The following is a 23,671-nucleotide window of genomic DNA, read 5'->3' as shown; positions in this document are numbered from 1 at the left end:
CGATGGTTAGATGGCATTCTCGAGGCATCGCAGATGAAGCTATGTGATGTTAAGAAGATAGTGAGAGACCGTAAAGCGTGGCGTGACATGATCCATAGGGTCACGAAGAGTCGGACACGACTGAACGCCTGAACTGAACTGAACGTCCCAAAGCGACTCAGGTTATGAGAGACGCCGTAGTGGAGGGCTCCGGAAATTTCGACCACCTGGGGTTCTTTAACGTGCACTGACATCGCACAGCACACGGGCGCCTTGCTTTTCGCCTCCATCGAAAAGCGACCGCTGAGGCCGGGATTCGATCCCGCGTCCTTGGGCAAAGTAGCCGATCGCCGTAACCACTGCACGACCCTGGCGGGGCATGAACGGTTATGTAATAGGCATTAAAAGGCCTGCTGTCTTCACAGGCGGAACAGTTCGGCGCTTTCAATCATGGCAAGGTCAAACAAAATGCGTCATATTTGTTAAAATGAGGCCAGTGGTACCGATCTTTAACTACGGCTAGCGTCTGAGTGACTTCCAGGAGGTTAGGTGTGGGGTCGCCGTGGTAGTCTTAAAAAATTTCATCCCGTAATCCAGCTGGTACAAGCAGCTATTGTCGACTGCTGGCGCTAAAATACTTCTTGACGTGAACGCCGTCACATAAAGATAGAGAAGCCAAAGCGTGACGAAAAGATTTAGGTATCGGGCTGCTGTTGAAGGAGCCGATTACGTGGCAGATCTCGGGATCATTACTTTGAATTTCAGGGAAGTTGGGGGAACTTATCAGATTTAGAACTGCGTAGTCGTCACCAGCGGCTTCCGGAGCTTGTTCACAGGAGCAAGTCTAAATGCTAAATGCTTACGAAGAGACATATACGTTACAGTGATATTATGCTCTTGAAGTCGTAAGTTCCATGTTGCTAGGCGCAGAAGACTTTTTGAGGGTTGCCAGCCAGCAAATCGCATAATGGTCGGTCACAGCTTTAAAGGGTCCACCGTATAGGTATAGTCCAAACTACGAAATATACCACGCGATGGCGAGGCATTCCTTTTCAGTTGCAGAATAATGTCCCTCGGCCTTGGACAAAGCCTGACTAGAGTAGGTGATTACAAGTCGTTTCTTCTGCATCTGTCCTAGAACCGCGCCAAAACCGAAACTTCTAGTATCGTTGTGTCATTCGGTATCTGCGTATTCATCGAAATGGGCCAGAAGTGATGATGACTGTAGGCGACGTTTAAGCTCTTGAAATGATTTCATTTGCGGAGCTTGTCACGTGAAAGGCATATCCGCTTTATAACAAGTGTAGAGGGTGGCTATGTTTTAGGTGTTTTTCAGAAAATACTAGTAATTCCATCATAACGCAAGAAAGCTAGAACTTGTTTCTGGTGCCACGATGCCGAAAAAATAGCTATGGCTTCTGCTGTTTTCAGGATATGGAAGAAATCCGGCCTGGTTCACAGCATGGCATAACATCCCCAGCTCGTCGACAGCAAAATGGCATTTCTTGGCTTTCAGTGTCAAGCCCGATGATTGGATAGCTTCTAGTACCGCGTCTAGGCGAGAAAGGTTCTCAAAATTTGGAGCAAACACAGTCACGTAGTTAATTTTATATTTCCAAAAACATTGTCATAAGTCACTGAAAGGTTGCGGAAGCGACAAAAAGGCAGAAGGGAATGACTTGGAACTTGTATAGCTCGCCGTATGTGTGATGAAAGCCATCTTCCTGCGGTCCCTGTCATCGACATCTGTCTGCCAGTATCTACGCTTGAGATCTATGGAGGAGGAGTATTTGTGTGGCATAAGCGAACTAAGGCGTTGTCAATTCTGTGTAGGGGTGAGCATAGTTTTCTATAAGAAAACGAAAAAAGCAATTAGTACGCATACGAACAGCACTATCTGTTCTGCGCTGTTCCAGAAAACATTTGAGCAAAGAAAGAGCATTGCGCATACCTTTCTATTTGCACCACTTAGTTCGACCGAACGCTTACCACGAGGAAGGCCAAGAAGCTGCACCTAAGACACTGTTTGCTTTATCGCTGGATGTTAACGATTGTTAAAGGCTGGCCGCATATCAAAGAGGTAACCACGATGCTCTAAATAATTCCGGCAGTAGTTAGTGTTTTAGGCAATAATATGAAATGTCAGATTTAGGAGCACTATTTTACTGCTGCCTCCTTAAAAAGGAGTACCAAGGCGTTCTTGAGTTTAAGAAGTACAATTTTGGCGCCAATATCTGCACTGGCGCCTTAGAAACTTTTTGCTTGAGCCTTCAAAGGCAACTCCTAAGCACGGGATTCGTAGTGTGTGAATTAAAGTATTTAGGATTCCAATGCGAGAGCAAAAGCGTAATAGAACATCTTCTCACAGCCCCAAGCAATTCAATATGCACTGCGATAAAGATATCCAATAAGCAGGTAAATAAACGTGCTGCGGAGCAGGCCTAAAAACTGTCAAAACAGTTCAGCCAGAAATAGTTTGTACAATATAAACATTATTCATTGCAAAAAAGTTATACCTTTTTCTTGAGCTATGGTAACGCAACAATAATGTCCGTACTTGGGCGATCCTTTTTTGGCGGTGAAGTTATTGCGGTAGCATCGCAGTGGGGGTTATTCACGTCTACAAAATATACAAAGTTGCATGACAATACCTGAAGATTGTGTAGGGTCGTCTTGAGGTAGGTCTTCTCTATCCTCAACTTGTTCACCTAAATGCGTGAAAAAAACAAGAACTATCAGTTTTTACGACACTGCGTAGTTGTACTTATGGTCGAAAATAGTAAAATGGGCAAGCGCTCAGAATAGCTGAGTAATTACATGTGGCATCACAGTGCAGCACATAGTCTCGTTTCTATGGACCTAATAAGAGGGCACCAATTTTCCCAGCGCGACCTCAAATGATCCGGTTTAATAGACAGCGAACACAGTAGTAACTAATACTCCAAAACGTTATATTCTTTCCAAAGTATCTCATGAGGTGGTGCAACACCAACGGTAACATGTGAAGTGCCTGGTGTGCACTGAAATGAATTCCTTATTGAGTTGGATTAAGCGTTTGAAAGACCTAAGCAACTCGGTGGCGGAGATAGCAGAGCCGCCAGCGGGTTTCGAAATAGGCTTCTCAGCAGAAACAACAGCGCAGATTTGAACCTTGCTAAAGTACAATAGACCTGCCCAGAACAAATTGGGAGCAGACGTGCTTGGTTGTAACACAGCCACTCAAGTGCTCACTGACTGCATTTATTGTCTGTGCTAACAAACATCGGTTCCTAAAGAGAGAGGCTGCCATGGTTTGTAACTTCTCAGTCTGTCATTTTAGTCCAAAGAGAGTTTGGACGTTAGCTTAAACTACTCAATTTCCTAGTTACTAATGGTTTATTTAGGAGTGTCCTTCATTACCTAGAAATTTATGCCAAGAATCTAGGCAGAAGCTTGTTTCTGTTGTCTAGCAAAAGCTTAAAAAGATTCTGCACTAGCACTTATAGCTAAGACTTCCTTTGGCTTCTTTCGTGCTAGTATTTTCTGTTAAATTTTAAAATTTAGGGTAATCTGATACCACATTATCTACAGGTGACTACACCGCAACACACTAACTGCCTCAATATTCATTATGCTTGAGTGAGCACAATGGTGAACTGTATTTGATTTATGGTATCCTCACTCGAGCTCTCCACGTTCATTTTCGGTTCTCAAATCTCAGAATCAAGATACCTGTGATCTTTCGATGACATCTTTTGCAGGGAATAAGAACTTTCTTTGTGTTTCTAAAGACTAACTTTTAGTTAATGACTCCCTGATATCCGGCTACTTCTTTCATACCATAACTTTTGTTCGCCATTTCGCTTCGTAAATTCTATTTTAGACCGATTCATTGCTCAACAAATATCTTGATTAAAGTACTCTACAGCCTGGTGGTCATCGGTATATATGCTAGCTCCGTTCTCTTCCACTTTCATTTTCCTCATCCTATAATATTTTTTTTTACAAATGCTACCCTCTTAGTAATATTACGAATTTTGTTGATGTCACCAGCAATGTCTTTCTCCCTTTCCGCTTTCATTCCTACCTTCGTCCTTTCATTTACATCAAGGTCAGGTGTTCACTAAAAGTGGGATCGATACAGCGCTTTTCCTTTCCTGTAAATCAATTATTATTGCCAATAATATCATTACAGTATTCATTATCTCACACATATACTTCTTATCTTTTCTCGGAACGGTTCATCTGCGCCCTAATCTGTATAAATGCTATACGATAAATTCCATCCGCGCTGGTCACGGAAAACGCAATACCAGACTAGTCTCTATGAAATGTGCTTGTAGGCGTAAACTGTGTAAGTTCAGGTCCCAATAACGGCCAGTTAGGGACCAAATATTCTTACTACCCTCCCCTGCGTCACAGGTCTGCCTTCAGCTGCGGTCAGCTGCTGCACTGACGCTTTGTCTAAATGCCTGGCCTGAGGTTATTCATTTTGTTGATGTACGAGACGATGGTGATTTTTTACCGCAGACTGGCGAATTGTTCTCCTGGTAAGATGCGTTCATGACAGATTTGATGCTGAGGCAGCACCACAGGCCTAGGTGTGCAATTCAATCATAAAACTGTGGTTTTTTTTTATGTATAAAGTTGCTCACAAATGGATTTAAACACACGGTCTCTTGTCCTCAAGGTGGATGCTCTGCTCTATGGCATGCATTACAATGCCACAAACCAGCAAGCATTACATTACTATCTCCGACTTCGTCCTTTTGCTAGCCTGGTCGTTTGTTGTTACATTTCCATATTTAAGGCGGTGGAATTGCTGCACCGACAGCAGGGGGGTAATGCTTCAAGAGTGTTAAAAGTATTCATAAGCTAGACTCTAGGCGTGATTCACATCAGAAAAGAGAAGCTCTAGTCCAAGTTGACATTCCGGTTTCATAGCATTGGACATGAATGCGAAAGAGAGGCAAATCTCACTAAAAGGCCACACCGCTCTACGCACAACACTCAAATCTCTTACTTAAGGAGGGCTGATATAATCAGTGACTAAATACTGAATCTTCTACGCTGTTCCTGCAAATCAGGCGACATTCGAAAGCATCGCACTGACCGTTTATGCAAGCCACTTATTAAAGCCGTCAGCTCAAAGCGTTGCAGGACAGCTCAGTTGAGCTTGCGAAAGGGTGCAATATTTGCATTTTCACTCGCGGCTGAAGGAAGCCCTTTCTAGTGAAGTTTTGTTTTCCTCTTAGATATTTATATCTGTTTCTGAATCCGGCCGGGTCTAGTTCTACCTCGTAATACTAAAAAATGGCGGTGTAAAATTTTAGGTCCTCACGTTTGCTATTTTGACATGGTGTGCCGTAGTGTACCAATAAGGTGCGGTTTGGTTTAGTGTGTGCTGTTTAATGTTCCAAAAAGACTGAGGTTATGACGGACGCCATAGTCGAAGACAGGAAATTTTGACCGCCTGAGGTTCTTTAACAACAGTACACGCGCGCCTGGCTTTTCGCCGCCCCCGAAAAACGGTTGACGAGGCCGGAATTTGATCCCGCATCTTTGGGAACAGTAGTACCAATGGGGGTGAGTGCGACATTGTCATTCGTATGGCACTCCTTTCCCCCTGTATCTTAAAAAAATCTTTCTTGATTTTTTATGATGTATACCCATTTTATGCTACTGATATGAACGCGAATCGCCATAAGCACACTTTTTCATATACCATTTTGGGACCTACCTTTTCCATGTCGAATTCTCTCTTTGTTGGAAAAAAAATTAAATATATTATAGACAACATTATTAGGTCCGTCAGTGGCTCCTTATGCTCACTGACCTTCGCGTGCACTCACCGCTCACGGATATGTACCCTAATACTTGCCAAATCACAACTATTTTAACAGTGCTTATTTATTCTAATCCACTCTAATCAACATGCAAACGTATGTATCTCAAATATGTGTAAAACACTACAAAGCACAAAGACAGAGCGCTGCCTTAGTCGCGCGTGGGAGTGTGCCTGCTTTGCCAATTGGTAATAGGGGAAAGCTTCTGATTTGATCTCCATGGCAACTTCCTATTTTGCTCCCTCAGTTCCTTTAGTTTCATTCCACAGCTGAGCCCGTGGAGTAAAATCGCTGAACGGTTATCTAAACCTATTGAAGTGAAGAAAGGCATCCGCCTAATATGCCCTTATGTTTTCGCGTAAGCAAGACACGTTTGAAGAATATTGGAAACGCACCATTTTGTAAACGAAATTGTCTTCTGTCGCGGACATGGACGAGCTGATGCGGGATACCATCTTCAGAGGGCAAGTCATCATCAACCGGGGCAATCCTGGTATTGTGGTTAAGCATTCCTCTCTGAAAACACGGGATAAATTTTCAACTTTCTTGGATGCTGCGGTATGCTAAGGCATTGAAGGCGGGAGTATTCACGTGATGTCTAGATACAATGTTATCTACAGCTTCTTTGACATTCATTTTATGTTTGTGGAAGCTCTGCAATAATATGATTTTCTTGTGGACGCTACGTACGAATGGGAATAGTCTTTCTCATGCGTAAAAAATGTTAGCTTCTGAAATTTGCACTGTGATTTTACTGAATAGGTAAGATCTGATTGAAAGCCAACGAGATGGAATCTAGGGAATAAATAAAATACTAACTTTCTTTACGACATTTACGTGCGAGCGTATTGGTTTCTATAATGAAATCACAGAATGCGGAAAAAGGTGCGTTGATAAATATATTCCCATTCAAAACATCTTGCTTGTTGAAGCATTACATACGCGTGTTCTGCATATGTTATACTCGGTGCCACTACAGGGAACCCATGCTCAAGTTTCGCCGCGCGACGGCAGCGCCGCATTCCTGGCGTGGTGGCGAAATGTGAAACGATGGGGCTTTTTTTTTTTTTTTTTTTTTTTGAAGAGTTTGCCACAAGGCATAAGTTGAGAAAGCGGGAATGGGATGCAGGAGATAGAAAGTTAAAAGGAGTGAAGTCCAGTTGCGCTTATGTATTCGAGAAGGTTGGCAGTATAGCGATTGTCCATTGTCCATTTCTCATAATCACTATCGCGATTCCACCGCAGGCCCACCTTCATGATTATCCGTTGCCTAACTTAGGGCACTTAGGACACTTAGGGCACATTCACACATCAGTCTTGATCGCAGACGTCGCATCTGTTGATTTGGTTGCTTTCAGAGCACTCACAAAGCAGGGAGAGAGCACAGAAAATCGGCAAAACTAGAAACGCGGGGACCGGCGAGCAGAATAACCTTCCATCCTCTTCACTTTTTATGCATGGTGTTAAACCAATGTACTTTTCTGATGCCTCTCTAAGCCGTCTTTGTCAACTGTCAACATTTCTGAGTTTACGAAGAAAGGGGAAATTGGCTCTTTTCGTTTCCACAAAGAACGCGAGACTTTTCAGAACGCTGTTATGCGGTTGGAAAACAGGTCTTGCGGACATGCTTCCAAAGGAATCTGCAAAGTTTCACACGTGAGCCTCGTCTTTTGGTGCTTCGCCTACTATTGTGGCTTCCCATGACACAATTCTACTTAGTACATCCGTTTCGCGTCAGTGAAAGTGGTTTTGTATCGCCAAATAACCGCCAGGCGCAACGCGATCGCCGCGCGTGCACAGCAATCTAGCGGAGCGTCTGCTCCGGCGAAGCACTTTCACTGACGCGGAACGAATGCACTAAGTAGAATTGTGTCATGGGAAGCCACAATAGTAGGCGAAGCACCAAAAGACGAGGCTCACGTGTGAAACTTTGCAGATTCCTTTGGAAGCATGTCCGCAAGACCTGTTTTCCAACCGCATAACAGCGTTCTGAGAAGTCTCGCGTTCTTTGTGGAAACGAAAAGAGCCAATTTCCTCTTTCTTCGTAAACTCAGAAATGTTGACAGTTGACAAAGACGGCTTAGAGAGGCATCAGAAAAGTACATTGGTTTAACACCATGCATAAAAAGTAAAGAGGATGGAAGATTATTCTGCCCGTCGCTCCCCGCGTTTCTAGTTTTGCCGATTTTCTGTGCTCTCTCCCTGCTTTGTGAGTGCTCTGAAAGCAACCAAATCAACAGATTCGACGTCCCCGTTCGAGACTGATGTGTGAATGTGCCCTAAGTGTCCGCAGCTGCATTTTCATTTTTAGATTGAGCAAGAAAATATCTAGGAACGAGGCTTTTTTTTTTTTCGGGGGTGGAGGCAGCGTTGGAAAACATGCCTTGCTGAGACGCTTTTACAGATTTTCGCAAATTGGCCAATAAGTGAGCCATTTATTATTATTATTATTATTATTATTATTATTATTATTATTATTATTATTATTATTATTATTATTATTATTATTATTATTATTATTATTATTATTATTATCATTATTATTATATTATTATTATTATTTTTTTTTTTTTTCAAGATGGCGCCCAGTAAGGACGCATGTGCGCTGTGCTCCCGCCCGTTTTTTGGCAAGCAGCAGTTTTTACGATGTGCCGACTGTGCGAAACGTGTTCACACGAAGTGCGTCACCTGGGCGGATGACGAGCTGCAACTTCTGAAGTCCGGCTCTCGGCCATTCTTGTGTAATTTGTGTGCGTCGTCGTCGTCTGACGGTGTTAGTCTTAGCGACGGTGGTGCTAGAGTCCCTGGTGCCCCGCTCCTGCCCAGCCACCCGACCGGTTTTCCCCCTTCAGCCGCGACCGGCGAACATGGCGGTGAGTTTGCCTCGCTACGGGCTCTCCTCCTCGACGCGCTTGAGGGAATCTCTTTTCTGAGCGATGAGGTTGCCCAGCTACGGGAAGAGAACGAGCGCCTTCGTGTAGAGAACTCGCGGGCTTTCGTACAACAAGCCGAGGTTATCGCCTCTTTACGTGCCGATGTTCGCGGCCTACGCCAGGAGCTTGTGCGGTGCGCTGCTTCGCAGTGTGAGCGTCCTCTCGTCGAGCGTCCTCTCGTTGTCTCCGTGGGCAATCCTACCCGTGAGGAGCAGCCATCTGTGGACTACTCCGCCGCTCTTCATCGAGGGATGACTCCTGGAGATATTCCCTGTTCATCTTCTGCCTCTGCTCCTCGCCGTGCGGTTGACTTACCCAGTGAGATGAAGAAGCACCGAAGTCGAGCCATTACTGGCGCATCGAGCTCATCTGTCCTGAACGTTGCCATTTACCAAAAGAAGCATCCGAAGACTATTTTCGTCTCTAAACTCAGTCCCGATACTACATCGGTAGACCTTACCAACCATCTAAAATCAGTGAATATTACTCCCATTTCCTGCCGGCAGCTGAAAACAAGGTACGACTCCTACTCGTCCTTCCATATTGAAGTTGATGAAGAATCCTACAGTAAGCTTGTTGAGCCTTCGATGTGGCCGATGGGTTGCATATACAAGGACTTTCGTGGGAAGCTTTACGACGATAGGCTTCATCCCTCTGAACTGACGCAAAATTGCAGTGGCCCCTAATTTGGATATCTATTATCAAAACGCCCGAGGTCTTCGGACTAAGGGATCAGAATTTTTTTCTAGCGTCTTGTCCTCTTGTTATACCGCTGTTGTGGTTACCGAAACCTGGCTGTCAAGTGATATTCCTTCCAATGATTTCTTTCCAAATAATTACTCTGTTTTTCGTAGCGACCGCCCTGAAACAGGTCCCAAATCAAGAGGAGGTGGAGTGCTCATTGCTATTGACAGTTTTGTGAAGTGTGTTCGACGTTCCGATCTGGAAACTGTTGAAGAATGTGTGTGGCTCGAGCTCACTTTAAATCGACATGAAAAACTTTTACTTGCAGCTTTCTACATTCCTCCGAATCTACCTCCTTCAGCCTATGATGATGTTCTGCTCTCAATCGAACATGTTATAACCCGTCATAGCAAACACAAACTTCTTATTTTAGGTGATTTTAATACTCCTGGTATCAACTGGAACTCACTTATTTCTTCTCACAACAATCATTACATACTAAGTAAGTGTAACTCTCTACTTGATTTCATAGCCTTTAACTCTTTGCAGCAACACAATTTCATTGAAAACTGTTGCGGTAATATTCTTGACATCTGTCAATCGAATTTTGAAAGTGTTCGAGTCTCGAGTTCGGACATACCGCTGACTCGCTGTGACAAATTTCACCCTCCGCTTCTAGTTACTACTGCTGTCTCTGCCTCACCTTCTACTAACTCAGATCGGGTGGGGAATTCGCCCCGTTTCGCGTATGCACGTGGTGATTATGTCGGTCTTTTCAATTTCTTCTCTTCCGTCGACTGGTCCCTTTTAAATGACATTAATGATTCAGATGGACAAGTCAGTCGCTTTACAGAAATAGTTCTTGATGGTATGCGTCGGTACATACCTTTGCATACTCCTACGCGTAGGAAGTTCCCTTCCTGGTTTTCAAGGGAACTAATAACGGCGTTAAAGCTCAAGGAACGGGCCCATCGTAAAGCGAAACGCCCTGGGTTTCACAATTGGGCAGATGAGTTTCGCCGTGTGCGTTCTCTTTGCAAACGCTTATACAAGCGGGACTACGACTCCTATCTTGAGTCTTTAGAGAGGTATGCCTCAAATCGTCCTAGTCAGTTCTGGCGTTACGTTCGCAAGCGTTCCATTAAATCAGATTTAAGTATCAGCTTAGTTGACTCTCAGGGTTCGGAAATTCGGGATGTTGCCGACAGTTTTGCACAACATTTTTCCTCCGTTTACAAACATCCACATTGTGATTCCGTTTGCCTCCCATCTGGTGCACTATCTAATTCCATTCTCTTTGACGAGGAGTTGATAACTGAGAGTCTTAAGCGTCTGAGACCATCTTTGTCTCCTGGACCTGATGGCATTCCAGCTGCCATAATAAAAGCCTTCAGTTATATCTTCGTACCAGTACTGACTGCCATATTTAATAACTGTTTAAAAAATGCTGCCTTTCCTCGCGTGTGGAAAATGGCACGCGTGTTTCCTGTCTTCAAGTCTGGAAACAAAACTGATGTTTCCAATTATCGTCCGATTTCTCTTCTATGTGCAACCTCTAAGCTTTTCGAATTAGCTTTGCACAGCGTACTTTCCTTCCATCTCAAACATATCATAGTACCGAATCAACATGGCTTCATGTCGGGTCGCTCTACTTCCACCAACCTAGTCACGTTTATGACGTATGCCTCTGCAGCAGTCCTTCAGAGGGGTCAGGTTGACACTGTGTACTGTGATATGAGCAAAGCTTTCGACGTTGTTACTCACTCACTACTTCTTGAAAAACTTCTACTCTCTGGCGTTGAAGTCTCTCTCGTAGCCCTCCTACGCAACTATCTCCTTGATCGCTTCTGCTTTGTCAGTGTCAATGGACAGACTTCTTTCGTTTACCCTGCAACGAGTGGAGTTCCTCAAGGTTCGGTACTAGGCCCGCTTCTCTTCTCCGTTTTTAATAATGATGTTTCCTCGGCGATAAAGAACTCCTCGTTTCTTCTTTATGCTGATGATATAAAAATATTCAAGGTAATACATTCTTTTCAAGATTGCGTGTTGTTGCAATCGGACATATCTGCTTTTTCTGATTGGTGTGCGATGAATCGACTTACCCTCAATTCTTCCAAAACTAGGGTTGTGTCCTTTACTCGTAAAACACATAGCTTTCTCTACCATTATTCTGTCAATTCTGTGCTGTTGGATAGGGTTGATGAAATTAATGACCTTGGTGTACTTTTTGACCGCACCCTCAGCTTCTCCTCTCACACTAAACGCATTGCTCAGCGGGCTATGCGCACACTCGGATTCGTTTGCAGACTTTCGAGAGAGTTCCATACTCCACTTCCGTTCCTAAAACTGTACCTGTCCATATGCCTCCCGGTCTTGGAGTATGCGTCGGTTGTTTGGAATGGCACTTGCAAATCGAACTTGGACAAGGTTGACAGAGTACAAAAAAAAATTTTTACGGATATTTCATTATCGCTTTCCTTTTGCAACTTCCCCCTCTCGCTCCACCAGGAGCGCCCAACTGAATCTTCCTTCCCTTCACTGCCGTCGTATCAGACTTGATATCATATTTCTGTACAAACTCCTTCATGGCCACATTATGTGCCCTCAGCTCTTAGAGTACATCCTACTGCGCGTTCCGCGAAAGAGCATGAGGGAATTCAGACCATTTCAGGTTTCTCCTCTTCATTCCCACTCCCCTCTGGACAGGATGCAGTGGTTATTTAACTCTTTTTGTCCTCACCTTGACATCTTCCAAAACTCGCTCTGTTCATTTACATTGGATGTTCGTAGCGTTGTATTCTAAATAGTACTTTATCACATATAACACCAACTTTCTAGCCTTAAATTGTATTTACTTCACTTTTTGCTTTTTCTCCTGTTCAATGCTGTCTGTATCTTGAACTACTTTTTATCCGTTTCTTGCTTATATTTCAACTTTAAACTTTATATTCGAATCTTACTGTCCCTTGTTCAATTTTACTTCTTTATTGTATTATTCTGTATTTCTAGCCTGTGTTTTAAGTACCATGCACTTGTTGCGCCTGGAATGGTTGTTTATTTTATGTATATTTCTATATTACTATAATCAATGTCAGTCATGTTTTTTTTTCCTCTTCTACCTACCGTTCTTTTTTTTTTTTAATTATTTCCTGGTGTGCTAAAAAATTATCTCACTGTGTATATAAGTGATGATACTCATTGTTTGCTTAATTTCCGTGATACTTTTCGTCTCAGTTTCATTTCATGTATTATTTATTTCTTTTTTTTGTGTTCTCTCTGTGTGTGTAAACATGTTTGTGCTTTTTCATTTTTTTTTTGTGCTGCAGCACAAAGACCACATGGTTGTTCCTGCGCACATTAAATAAAGATTGATTGATTGATTGATTGATTATTATTATTACTGTTATTATTATTATTATTATTATTATTATTATTATTATTATTATTATTATTATTATTATTATTATTATTATTATTATTATTATTATTATTATTATTATTATTATTATTATTATTATTATTATTATCGAAGATATGTCGGAAGTGCAGTACAAAAGTAATCCTAGCTATGGCTCGACTAACACTACTCGCACGGAGCACCTCATTCGCGTCACAGGGATCGTGAGTGCAAACCAAATATTATCATAAATGAAGTACAACCATTTAATAAGAACCGAAATAAAACACTGTGTAGTGCAAGCTCGGATTTCACCTGCCTTCCGAGCCAGCGAGCCGGTTATGTCGCGTTCAGCGCACGGAGCACGCATGTGCTTATGAGTTTGCTTGCGTTCTTGTCTTTGAAGAACACCTCCTTCGGGCTATATACTTATTCTTCTACTGCGAAATTTCCTTTAGCAACGCCGTAATAATAAAAAAAAAACAAATTCGTATATAGATCGCATTGTAAAGGCCAAAACGATGGTCAACGAGCGGGCCACTTTATTCCACAGTACTGATGATACTTTAGCAGTTTTTAAACATATTATATACGACAATATAATTACATAGCGGACTTACCTCGAGATGTATTCGTACGTTTTTGCTAACGTGGGACGCATTCACAATCAATATTCACTCATCACCGTCTGTCGTCTGCTCTACAGTGCAGACGTGAATAAAAAGTTTCCCGCGCCTATAATAAAGTATCCTTCATGGAATTACGCGTCAGGTTGCCCAATCAAGACGGAATGCAGGCGGCATGTCGCTGTGCGCCTGTGGGGGCGCGTCAAGGTGCGTGCTCGTGCGAGAGAGAGCGCACGGCGCACGCCGTGAAGGCAGCTAGCTGAGCCGGCGGCGTCCAGTGTTTGCCCGCGCTACAAAGCAGCGCGAGACGTCTGCACGTGCGCGGAAGCGAGCGAGCGAAAGGAGAAAAATTGCACGGGATGCCTAGGTGGTGCCGCCGCGTGTATCCCCAGTTTCTATTTTTCTGTCAGAGATGGCGCTCCCTGTCAGTAGCAGCCGTCAGCTGTCAGCAGTCAGCAGTCAGTAGTCAGCAGCTGTAGTAGCAGCTGTCAGTAGCCACATCGACGATCTGGATGGATACACGGATTGTAACGGCAAGCTAATGCTAGATTTCTGTGAGCGACACGATCTAGTTATAGTAAATAGAGAAACAAAATGTGAAGGCCAAATCACGTGGGAATTCCGCAACAGGCAGACGACCATTGACTATTGTCTAATGTCGCAGGAAATTTATAGCAAGGTCACAAAAATGGAAATAGACGAAAAAGTGGAGTGTAGTCTGGGAAGTGATCATAAACGTATTAGTCTGCAGATGGGGCCCTTGATGAAAAGAGAAATGGAACTTAGACAAAACGTAAATGCAAAATTAAACGACGATCAAATAGCGCAGATAGCAGCAGACATAGAGGAAGCAATAGAGAAAAGCCCCATGGAAGACCGGGATTATGAACAGGTAGAACTACTCATAAGGAGGAAAATTCAGGAGGTTGAAGTAGGAAACCGCTGGAATGGAAAGAGGAAGCCACGGAGCTGGTGGAATAAGGAAATCAGGAAGCTATTGAACAACGACGGGCTGCTTCAAGGGAGCACCGAAATCTCAGGAGGAAATCGACCAGAAATGTAGATCATATCGACAAAAGAAACTTCAAGTGCAGGCCCTCGTCCAAAGTAAAATAAAGCATTCCACCGATCGCTGGATGGCTGATATATACGATGCCTCTAGAGGCGGAGCAAGAAAATTCTAGAACCATATAAGCTGGCTAGGGAAGAAGAATCAAAGAAAACTGGATCGATTCAAGATAACGAGGAAAATTGTTTAAAGGGAGACAACTCAGTGAACTACATTACATCTGTTATAGCCGAGTCATTTAAGAGCGACGATAGGGCAAACTCCGCAAATCAGGAAGCAACACAAGGTAGCAGAATACAAAGCAGCTTAGAACTGACCAATCTAAACTGGAGCAAGGCAGAAAAAAATATTCCTAAAGACACATATACAGGAATAGATGGAATTCCGATCAAGCTGATTAATGAACTCGGTCAAAAAAGTAAGGAAACGTTGTTAAAAGCTCTGGAAACAGTCATAACGAATAAGCGAATTCCGGACAGCTGGCGGCAGAGTAAAATGAATTTGATTTATGAAGGGAAAGGAGACAGGATGCACATAAAATCCTACAGGCCGATTACCATAACATCTGTTATGTACAGGTTAGCCATGCAGGCGGTGAAATTAAAGGATCAAGCATGGGTAGAAAGTAACATGATACTCGGAGAACTTCAGAACGGCTTTAGAAATGGTAGGCGCTTAGATGATAGCCTGTTCGTGCTTACCCAATGCATCTGAATATCTTGAGTGGAAAATAGACCTTTGTATTTGGCCTTCCTGGAATAAACGGGGTGTGCGACAACGTAAGCAGGGAACTCCTGTGGAACATATTAAAAGAAGAAGGTATCGGTTATGAGATAATAGAGTTTCTACAGGAAATATACCTCGATAACAAAGTAGAAATTACGTGGGAAGGGATAAGGAGTACGGGGGATGTCAAAGTATGCAAAGGATTAAGACAAGGCTGTTCTCTATCACCGGTGCTGTTCATGCTTTATATGATAAACCTGGAACGGATGATACAAGACAGTAACCTAGGTTTTAACCTGTCATATAGATTAGGTGGAAAGGCGGTAGAGCAGCGCCTCCCCGGTTTGATGTATGCAGACGATATTCTGCTGCTAGCTGAGAGTCTCGAACAATTGCAAACTGTAGTTAAGTATTCGGAGACGAAGGGGACATTCTAGGCTTCAGTTTCAGCGCAGTTAAGTCGGATTTGATGTTTTTCAACGGCTCAACTGATGAAGGTCTTAAAATACAAGGCCATGATATACCTAGAGCAACTGAATATAAATATCTGGGGGTATGGGTAAACGAAAGATTGGCATACATTGGAAATCATGAGAGTTCACTTAAGGCCAAAGGGCGAAGGAATGCCGGGATAATGAAGCATAAGGCATTGTGGGGATACAATAGGTATGAGGTTTTGAGGGGTATTTGGAAAGGAATTATGGTGCCCGGACTTACTTTCAGAAATGTGGTTTTGTGCCTAAAATCAGAGGTACAGTCGACATTAGAAATAAATCAGAGATCCGATGGACGATTAGCGCTAGATGCCCACAGCAAAACTACAAATGAGGAGGTACTGGGAGATATGGGCTGGGCATCTTTCGAAGCACGGGAAGCTCAGAGTAAAACATTATATGAGGAACGCCTGAGGTAATTGGACAGTAACAGATGGGCAGCTAAAGTATTTAAATACCTGTACCTAAAAAGCGTTGACTCACAATGGAGGAAAAGAACTAGGAAATTAACAAGTAAGTATGCTAGTAACAAGGACGGAGAAATAAAGAGCATTAAGCAACAGGTGAAAAACACAGAAGGTAAAAATTGGATAAATTCGATGGAAAAGAAATAGAGTGTGGAATTATACCGAAAGTGGAAAATGCAGATCAGAAAGGAAGATTTCTTTGATAACTCAAGAGGCAGTGCCCTACTTTTTGAAGCTAGATCGGGGTGCCTTAGAACACGCAGCTACAAAAAGAAATTTAACAATGAAAATGACGCATGTGCTGTATGTGGTAACTCCAGTGAAACAATTGACCATATTATACTCGAATGTAATGGTATCCACCCGGAAGTTGATGCAGGCGCAATCACTGTTCCTGAAGCTCTGGGGTTTAGAGATACCAGTGGCCGGGTGAATAAACCGGTGGTGGAAACTAGCAAAAAACGACTGGATGATTGGTGGCTTAAAAGCAGAGAAGTGACATATGTTAGTAATGTAGGAACAAAAATTTAATAAATAGAACGATGGTTTAGATAGCCAATCTAAATCAATAATTAAGATATAGGTAGAAAAATGAGCATGATAGCTACTGCTACCACTCCGTTTCAAAGGGGACGCTCCTATATTCCATCCATCCATCCATCCATCCATCCATCCATCCATCCATCCATCCATCCATCCATCCATCCATCCATCCATCCATCCATCCATTCATCCATCCATCCATCCATCCATCCATCCATCCATCCATCCATCCATCCATCCATCCATCCATCCATCCATCCATCCATCCATCCATCCATCCATCCATCCATCCATCCATCCATCCATCCATCCATCCATCCATCCATCCATCCATCCATCCATCCATACATCCATCCGTCCGTCCGTCCGTCCGTCCATCCATCCATCCATCCATCCATCCATCCATCCATACATTCATTCATCCATTCATCCATCCGTCCATCCATCCATCCATCCATCCATCCATCCATCCATCCATCCATCCATCCATCCATCCATCCATCCATCCATCCATCCATCCATCCATCCATCCATCCAGCAGCGCCGCTCGACGGTGCTTTGGAAGCCTACACCCTTTTGCTGGCTTTTTTTAATAGTCTATAAAATAACCCCTGCTATAGCTTAAATGCGGACGAGGTATACGAGCTTTGTGTCCCTTGTCTCTGATAGGGCTCCTGAGGGACTTCCGTGGTTTCTCGGAGCTGATGATTAGCTTTTGAGTGTTGCTCCCTTAGAAACGCGATCTTCTGATACTTGATGCACGTAGCTCTATTGTTCTAAGGATAGTGAGGCCATTTTAGAATAAGCAGTTGAGCTTAAAGTGACCTGAAGACACGTGTGATTAAAGGTAGGAGCTGATGTGTATCGAGATAAATTTGGTGGTAATGACAAAAAGGACAGTTGTTCTATAATGACAATAAATTAAATATAAAACGTAAGCGTAAAGTAAACAGTTAATAACATTTAAGTGCTAACCACTCATGGTGGTTGAAGAAAAAGTTACATGCGCGCTTAGAACATTTCAATCCAAAGATAACCGAACTATTTTCTTTACTATCGTTTAAATTTTTAGCGGATTGAAGGCTTAGTGTGATACAATTTGTGACGTAATTTTCTCTTCAATAAGCTGGTCTTTGGAATCTACTGAAACAACAGTACTGTCGTGCACTCATGAATATGGCACCAAAAGTAGTATCGGATTGTCGTTTTTGGATGCAGAATTATTATCACGGGCAGATTGAGGCCAATCTTGTTTTGCGCTTCCAGTAATAACGGACAAAAAAAAAATCTTTTGCTGCTCCTCTCAGCTGCTTGTTTCCGCTGCAGACAAAACAATAACGCCATTAACCTTTGTGGAAAAACGATCGCCCTCCTTTTTATTGTAAGTCATTCTGGCCAATCTCGACGCAGTCGTTGCATTCAGAGACACGCTTTTCGAGATCTCGAGTTTGCCAGAATGAAGACGAAGTGAAAAGAACAGTACTGAAAATTTTGAAGTTAAGACAGGTGGAAAGTGGATTTAAGCAGCTCATACAAAACAAAGAGATAGCAACAGGATGGCAAACAAAGAAATGCAGCAAGAATTGTCAAGAAGGATATTGTTTAACGGGAACAATAGAGAGAAAAGCGAGCGGCTGATAAAATATCTAGCACTTTTTGAGCCCTAAAGCGGGCTTATATAATGAGCGAAGCATTCATAAGTTTTTCTTTCACATGTGATATTGGTCTCTAAGGTACCTGCTTTAATTGAGAAATCCTCAAAAGTTCCACTTCATATTCTTTATATGCTTGAAAGTTTATTGGCCGGATAGAACACAAAGTGTTGAGAACTGCAGCAAGCGGATATTGGCCACAATAGAGCCACGGAGAAATGCCCAATGCAAGTCGCTCTTTTTATCCATTTTACGTTTTAATCTGACTACCTCAATTCTGGGGCGTCATGTTTTTTTAGCGCGTCTGTGATGAAGAATTGAAACATACTACTTGCAACCCGTTATCCAATTTCGACAAATGAAGAGAAGCCCTTTGCTGCCTGTCATGATACACGTTGTCTTCGAGGTCTGCACCGTTCACCTGTTAAAAACACATAGAAAAAGACGTGAAAATCACGAAATATAAAACTTTTTCAAAACGAGGTCAGATAACAATTTTGCTTTTAAACCTCGCGCTGTAACACCGCAGACTCAAATAGCAAACAAGCAAAAAGAGCTCAAGTCGTGTAGTACGTTATTCGTAAATCAACTTCACTTCTTCCCCACTTTGGCGAATAACACAAAGTTCATTTTGCATGTATCCAGGAAAAACTAGTTTTCATCAGTCGTTCGAAACCTGACGACATAAACATGAACCCCTCCCTCCTCCTTATACTGATGGAAAGAAATTTTGTCTTCTTATGATACCACCTCCGAGCCTTGTCTTGTGGGCTGTAGAATCTAGTAGCTGTTTTAGGTTAACTTTATATGCATTTTCAAATGAAATGAAATTAGTTGGTAGAAGTAATGTACATACCTGTGTGTTATATAAATAGAACATGTCGTTAGCGCGGTAGACTCCAATTCTTAACTAAGACGCTATGCTTGCGCTATTCACTACATCACTTTGGCTGCAAAGAAATTTCGTGGGCCTAGTACGTCCAAAAATAAGGAAGCGACCGTACACATATAATAACAATATTCTGCTGTCCTGCTTGCATATCCTTTTTTGAATACATGCAGTTTTCTACTAACCTTCTCAATCACAGCCTAATTTTAGCTTTTATTATCGGGCACCTACTGATCCACATGCAGTCTTACGGAACCAAATTATGCGAAGGATAAACCGACGAAAAAGCTGCGGGAACGTGCTGCCGTGGCCATTATGATCCAGTATGACTTTATATCCAAGTAAGCCATAATCAGGTTTCATCTCATGCGAATATTTAGCCTCCTGTTTGAGGTTGCTAACTCTTCCATATTATGTTGGTTGTCGTGTCACATAACCAACCAACCAAGCAGTCAATGAGCGGATACGGCACCGGCGAGCAACTGTCACAAGCAGACTACCGGTTTATAGCACGAACCATCAGATACTAGTATGACGGCGTCTCAATTTTCGCTTAAAGGCAGTTTAGATGTTATTTAGTTTTCTGAAAAATATTTAGACTGCCTTTGCGAGAGAATTGCGTTAAACTGGTGAACTAGAAACAGCGACTGTATAAAAAAAAGACCGCAATGCATTTTTCGACACATGTGCGCCGAAAGTTTGTAATCATAATTTGAAGGTACTAATTTGCTGCGTTCTCTGATAATAATTGCAGCCTATCAATTGCATGCAGCCCCAAGAAAATAAATAGTTTGGTTGCAACAAACCTCTATCACGCATGTTTATAGTTATGTGTGATATCTCGGGAAGCCATTATAATTTTTTCCGACAAGGTATCGAGTTTTTACAGGCTTTTCTTTTCTGCAAGCTAGGTTGTCCAGTACTGAATATGTGCTGAATAATGGGACAGTTTTTTTTTTTTTTTTTTTCAGGAGGAGTAAAGGTAGGGAGGCTAACCAGTAAAAGAAACCGGTTAGCTACTCTGCGATGGAGCAAGGGGGAGAGTGGATATATAAGTTATGGATAAAAGAGAGATGGGCAAAGTAAGTATAGTCACATCATAGCCATATCACGTTTAAAAAATTCTATTTACTGCCTTTTCTGCGAACATACGCGGCACCTCAGCGACTAGCGCAATATTCAGAAGTATATTAAATATTCCATATTAGAACGAAATTCAATGGACAGGCAATGTGTTACATTGACTGAATAGGGCTTTAATGGGTAACTATCGCTGTGCATCCAGATTATTCTATGTTGAATATTGGGCGCTCTAGAGTGAAGCTGATATTTTATGTTAATTATATAAGAAATTATTTTGGGTTCGTTCTCAGTTTCACCGACAGCTAGGACAATATTATTACTTCGAAAGCGAAAACGAATGTTTCTCTAAAATTTCTGCAATATACCGCTTTCACCTTTTTACAAGTGTGAGAGGAATACTCGCTTAGAAAAATTTGAAATGAGTGTGCAGCAGATGTGTATTTTTCCCAAATGCAAAATTAATATAAGCAGCATTGTCTTCACATTACAAATTTAAATAAACACTTATGTCACGAAGCTTTAGGTTAAGCCTACTGCTTGGCTGAAACAAATGGGGCATAAAAATGCATAAAGATCTGCAATTTGAATTTGAATGCTCGAATTCACGATGTGCGACCGGCTTAATTTCCCCGTGTGGTAAGATGGGCAGACGCTGCCAACGTAATCTTCGCCAAAGTGACTCTGGAGTGAGACCAGAATTCAGCCTTCCAGGATCTCTCTCACTCCTAGTAAATTCAGCGACATAAATCCCGGTCCTCGTGACGCGTGTGTCCTATGCAGAGGATGGCGAGAAGGAAGCGGCAAGGTGATTCATATCTGCCTTATACTACGATGCATTACGCCAAACTAGTTATTTCGCACGTTATACAAGATTACGCCACATTAAATATCTGCTATTTAAAAACGGTTATCTGAAAAGAACGTGTAAAACGGATAATCTCGTCTCAGAACAAAAATATACGGGACTGGCTCGCAGTTTTTTGTCGAAACCAATTTGTTTTGCTTTGGCAAGAATACTTTGTGGTAATTTTTTTCCAAATACATATTGCTAAATATCTATGCTGTGGTTACTGACAGAAGTACTACTTTACCTTCCCTTGAATTCTAGCTTTCTCATGCATGCTGAAGCCCACTTACGACTGTTGAGTCAAAGGCGTTTCCACTGGCAGAAGTGACGAACAAATCCTTTGCGAGAATTGAACTTTTTTCCAAATACAGAATTAGGCCATCATGAATGTGCAGAGTTAGAGCACTGCCTTCTTTGTTACTTTCTAGGATTCTTGGATACACATGAATATCTGTAGAAGAGGTGTAAAATAATTGCCTAAATCAATGTGCAGCTGTCACCATGCATAGCAGAAATGTTTAAGAAAAATATAGGCAAATACCGGGAATAACCTAATACGTTAGCGCCAGGAAAACATTTATTCAACCTATTTGCAGTAGATGCACACTCACTAATTGACAAACACAACCGCGCTCACAAAAGACTCCCCTGCCGATGACGTCCACCCGTAGTTTGAAGTGGACCATGTAGACATTGCAAAACATGTCAATGAAGTAATGTTTTCTGTGATACCTATGAATTTCCGGTAGAGAACGGGGAGAGTGCTCCTTACCTTTAGCGACCTTCCCTCTCGTAATTTTTGAAATCACCGAAAATTATTAATGCGTTAGCATTAAAGGACCCATCCGGAAGAAAATCCGATGTCGCGTTTTGGACGATAAATTAAGCGATTTGCTCAAGCATCTCGCAGCTGGCAGCAGAACGGCCTTGGAAGCCCGTTCGTATGGCGTTTACATTATGTTTACATTATGTAGTGTACGAATATATGCAGAAGAGGATATGCGTCATAGAGAGGGAACAAGTATTTGAATAATGAATAAACTTGTCGCCAACTACTTACACTATAAATAGAGTCCGCAAGGGGATCTCTGAATGGAACCGGTAGTGCGGGCGGGTCATATCCTTAAAGGCGGAGCCTAAACTTCTCCTGTTCCTCGTGTTTTTGTTTCGTAATGTTAATATTATGATAGAGATTGTTTGCTACTTAACACCCACAGCACAGAACAATCTGCCTCCTGTGCTGGTCGTTAAATTAGAATGACTTAATGGGCAGTACTAGCTTGCTGCATCCATAATTATTGCAACAGGTGTCCAAGCTTGGAGGCTGGAATGTACAAGGTGTGTACTTTCACCCAAATATCATGCGAATGCTTCTTGTCCGAAGTGTGCACTGATTCTTTCGACAGCTGTGACACACGATACCATAAATATTTTGTAGTATTATTTTTGGAGAATTCGAAGGCGTCCTGTTTTTACCCACAAGATAACGCATGAACATTTATCGGACAGAAAAAAACGTTTACAGCATTTGTCTAATAAATGTTATTTAGACCATTGTGGGGCTCTGCAGCCCCTTTAGTGTTTTAAACCGCGCGCGCGTTTTCCTATATTGTTTTTGCGCGGGCAGAGCGAGTGCGCATAAGCCAGCAGCCAATCTTGGGGGCGGAGTGTTAGCCATAGAGAAAGGGATTGGGTAAAGAGCGGACACTCGGCGAAATCTGGCCCCAGGAAATGACGCATTACTGATAACGTTAGTAATAGCTTCGCGCATCACGAAATGAATGGCGCCACCAGCATTTGTCGCGCCGAGCGCGCGGGTGCCGCAGACGCAGACCAAAGCAGACTGCGGAAGGGCAGGGCCGTCTACACGGGCTGCGTGTTCGTGAGGACTGACTGCGGCTTCCTTGACCTTCGAAGTGGAACTACTGCAGTTTGTCAGGACGGCAAGGTGAGGAACGTTATTTTGGCTTAAAACATTGCATTTCGAGCTGTTTATGCTGACCGCGCCGGCTGGTTTCTCGAATTGCGAAGCTCGTGAGCAGGCGCCGGTGCGCACGTCATGGGTCGGACAGTTCGTGACATCCCGGCAGCTTCTAGAAAAGGCAAGGTGAGAAATGTTCTCTGTTTGCAACCTAGGCTGCATTTCAAGCAGCTCAGCTCAGCACTCTGGCTGGCGTGGTTGTGAAGGCAAGGCCTATATGTGCTCGGTAATGGCGAGGACTCACTGGTTACTGTGCAGTTAGATAAGAGCGAACACACGCCTGACGTTCTTTGCTTGGTTTGCCTAGTGGTTACTTTTGCGTGGTTTCTCATTGAGTTTTCCGTGTTGCGGTGTTTTTATGGCCTTCAACAGTGCGCAATCTGTTTTAGGTGAGGTATTGGCCGGGGCAAATCTGAACATCGAAAGTAGGCTATTGCGTTAAAGACGTGCGTTCTCGCGTGGTATGCGCGGGACCG

At 42.8% G+C, this 23,671-nt stretch overlaps 1 protein-coding gene across 1 annotated transcript; it reads right to left on the bottom strand.

Annotated features, from left to right (window-relative positions):
- Positions 1 to 1,787: 1,787 nt before the first annotated feature.
- Positions 1,788 to 21,900, bottom strand: LOC146175072 (uncharacterized). Its single transcript, XM_084585517.1, has 5 exons — positions 21,852 to 21,900; positions 21,505 to 21,665; positions 18,724 to 18,816; positions 6,257 to 6,320; positions 1,788 to 1,828 (listed from the first exon to the last, which is right to left on the bottom strand). The coding sequence occupies exons 1-5, from the start codon at positions 21,898 to 21,900 to the stop codon at positions 1,788 to 1,790; spliced, it is 408 nt and encodes a 135-aa protein (XP_084441643.1).
- Between the last annotated feature and the right edge of the window lie 1,771 nt (positions 21,901 to 23,671).

The sequence above is a fragment of the Amblyomma maculatum genome, chromosome 11, assembly GCF_055883805.1.
Source record: "Amblyomma maculatum isolate TAMU_Amacu chromosome 11, ASM5588380v1, whole genome shotgun sequence".
Taxonomy (NCBI): domain Eukaryota; kingdom Metazoa; phylum Arthropoda; class Arachnida; order Ixodida; family Ixodidae; genus Amblyomma; species Amblyomma maculatum.
The sequence above is the reverse complement of the archived record's forward strand: the minus strand, read 5'-3'. Positions and strand labels throughout refer to the sequence as shown.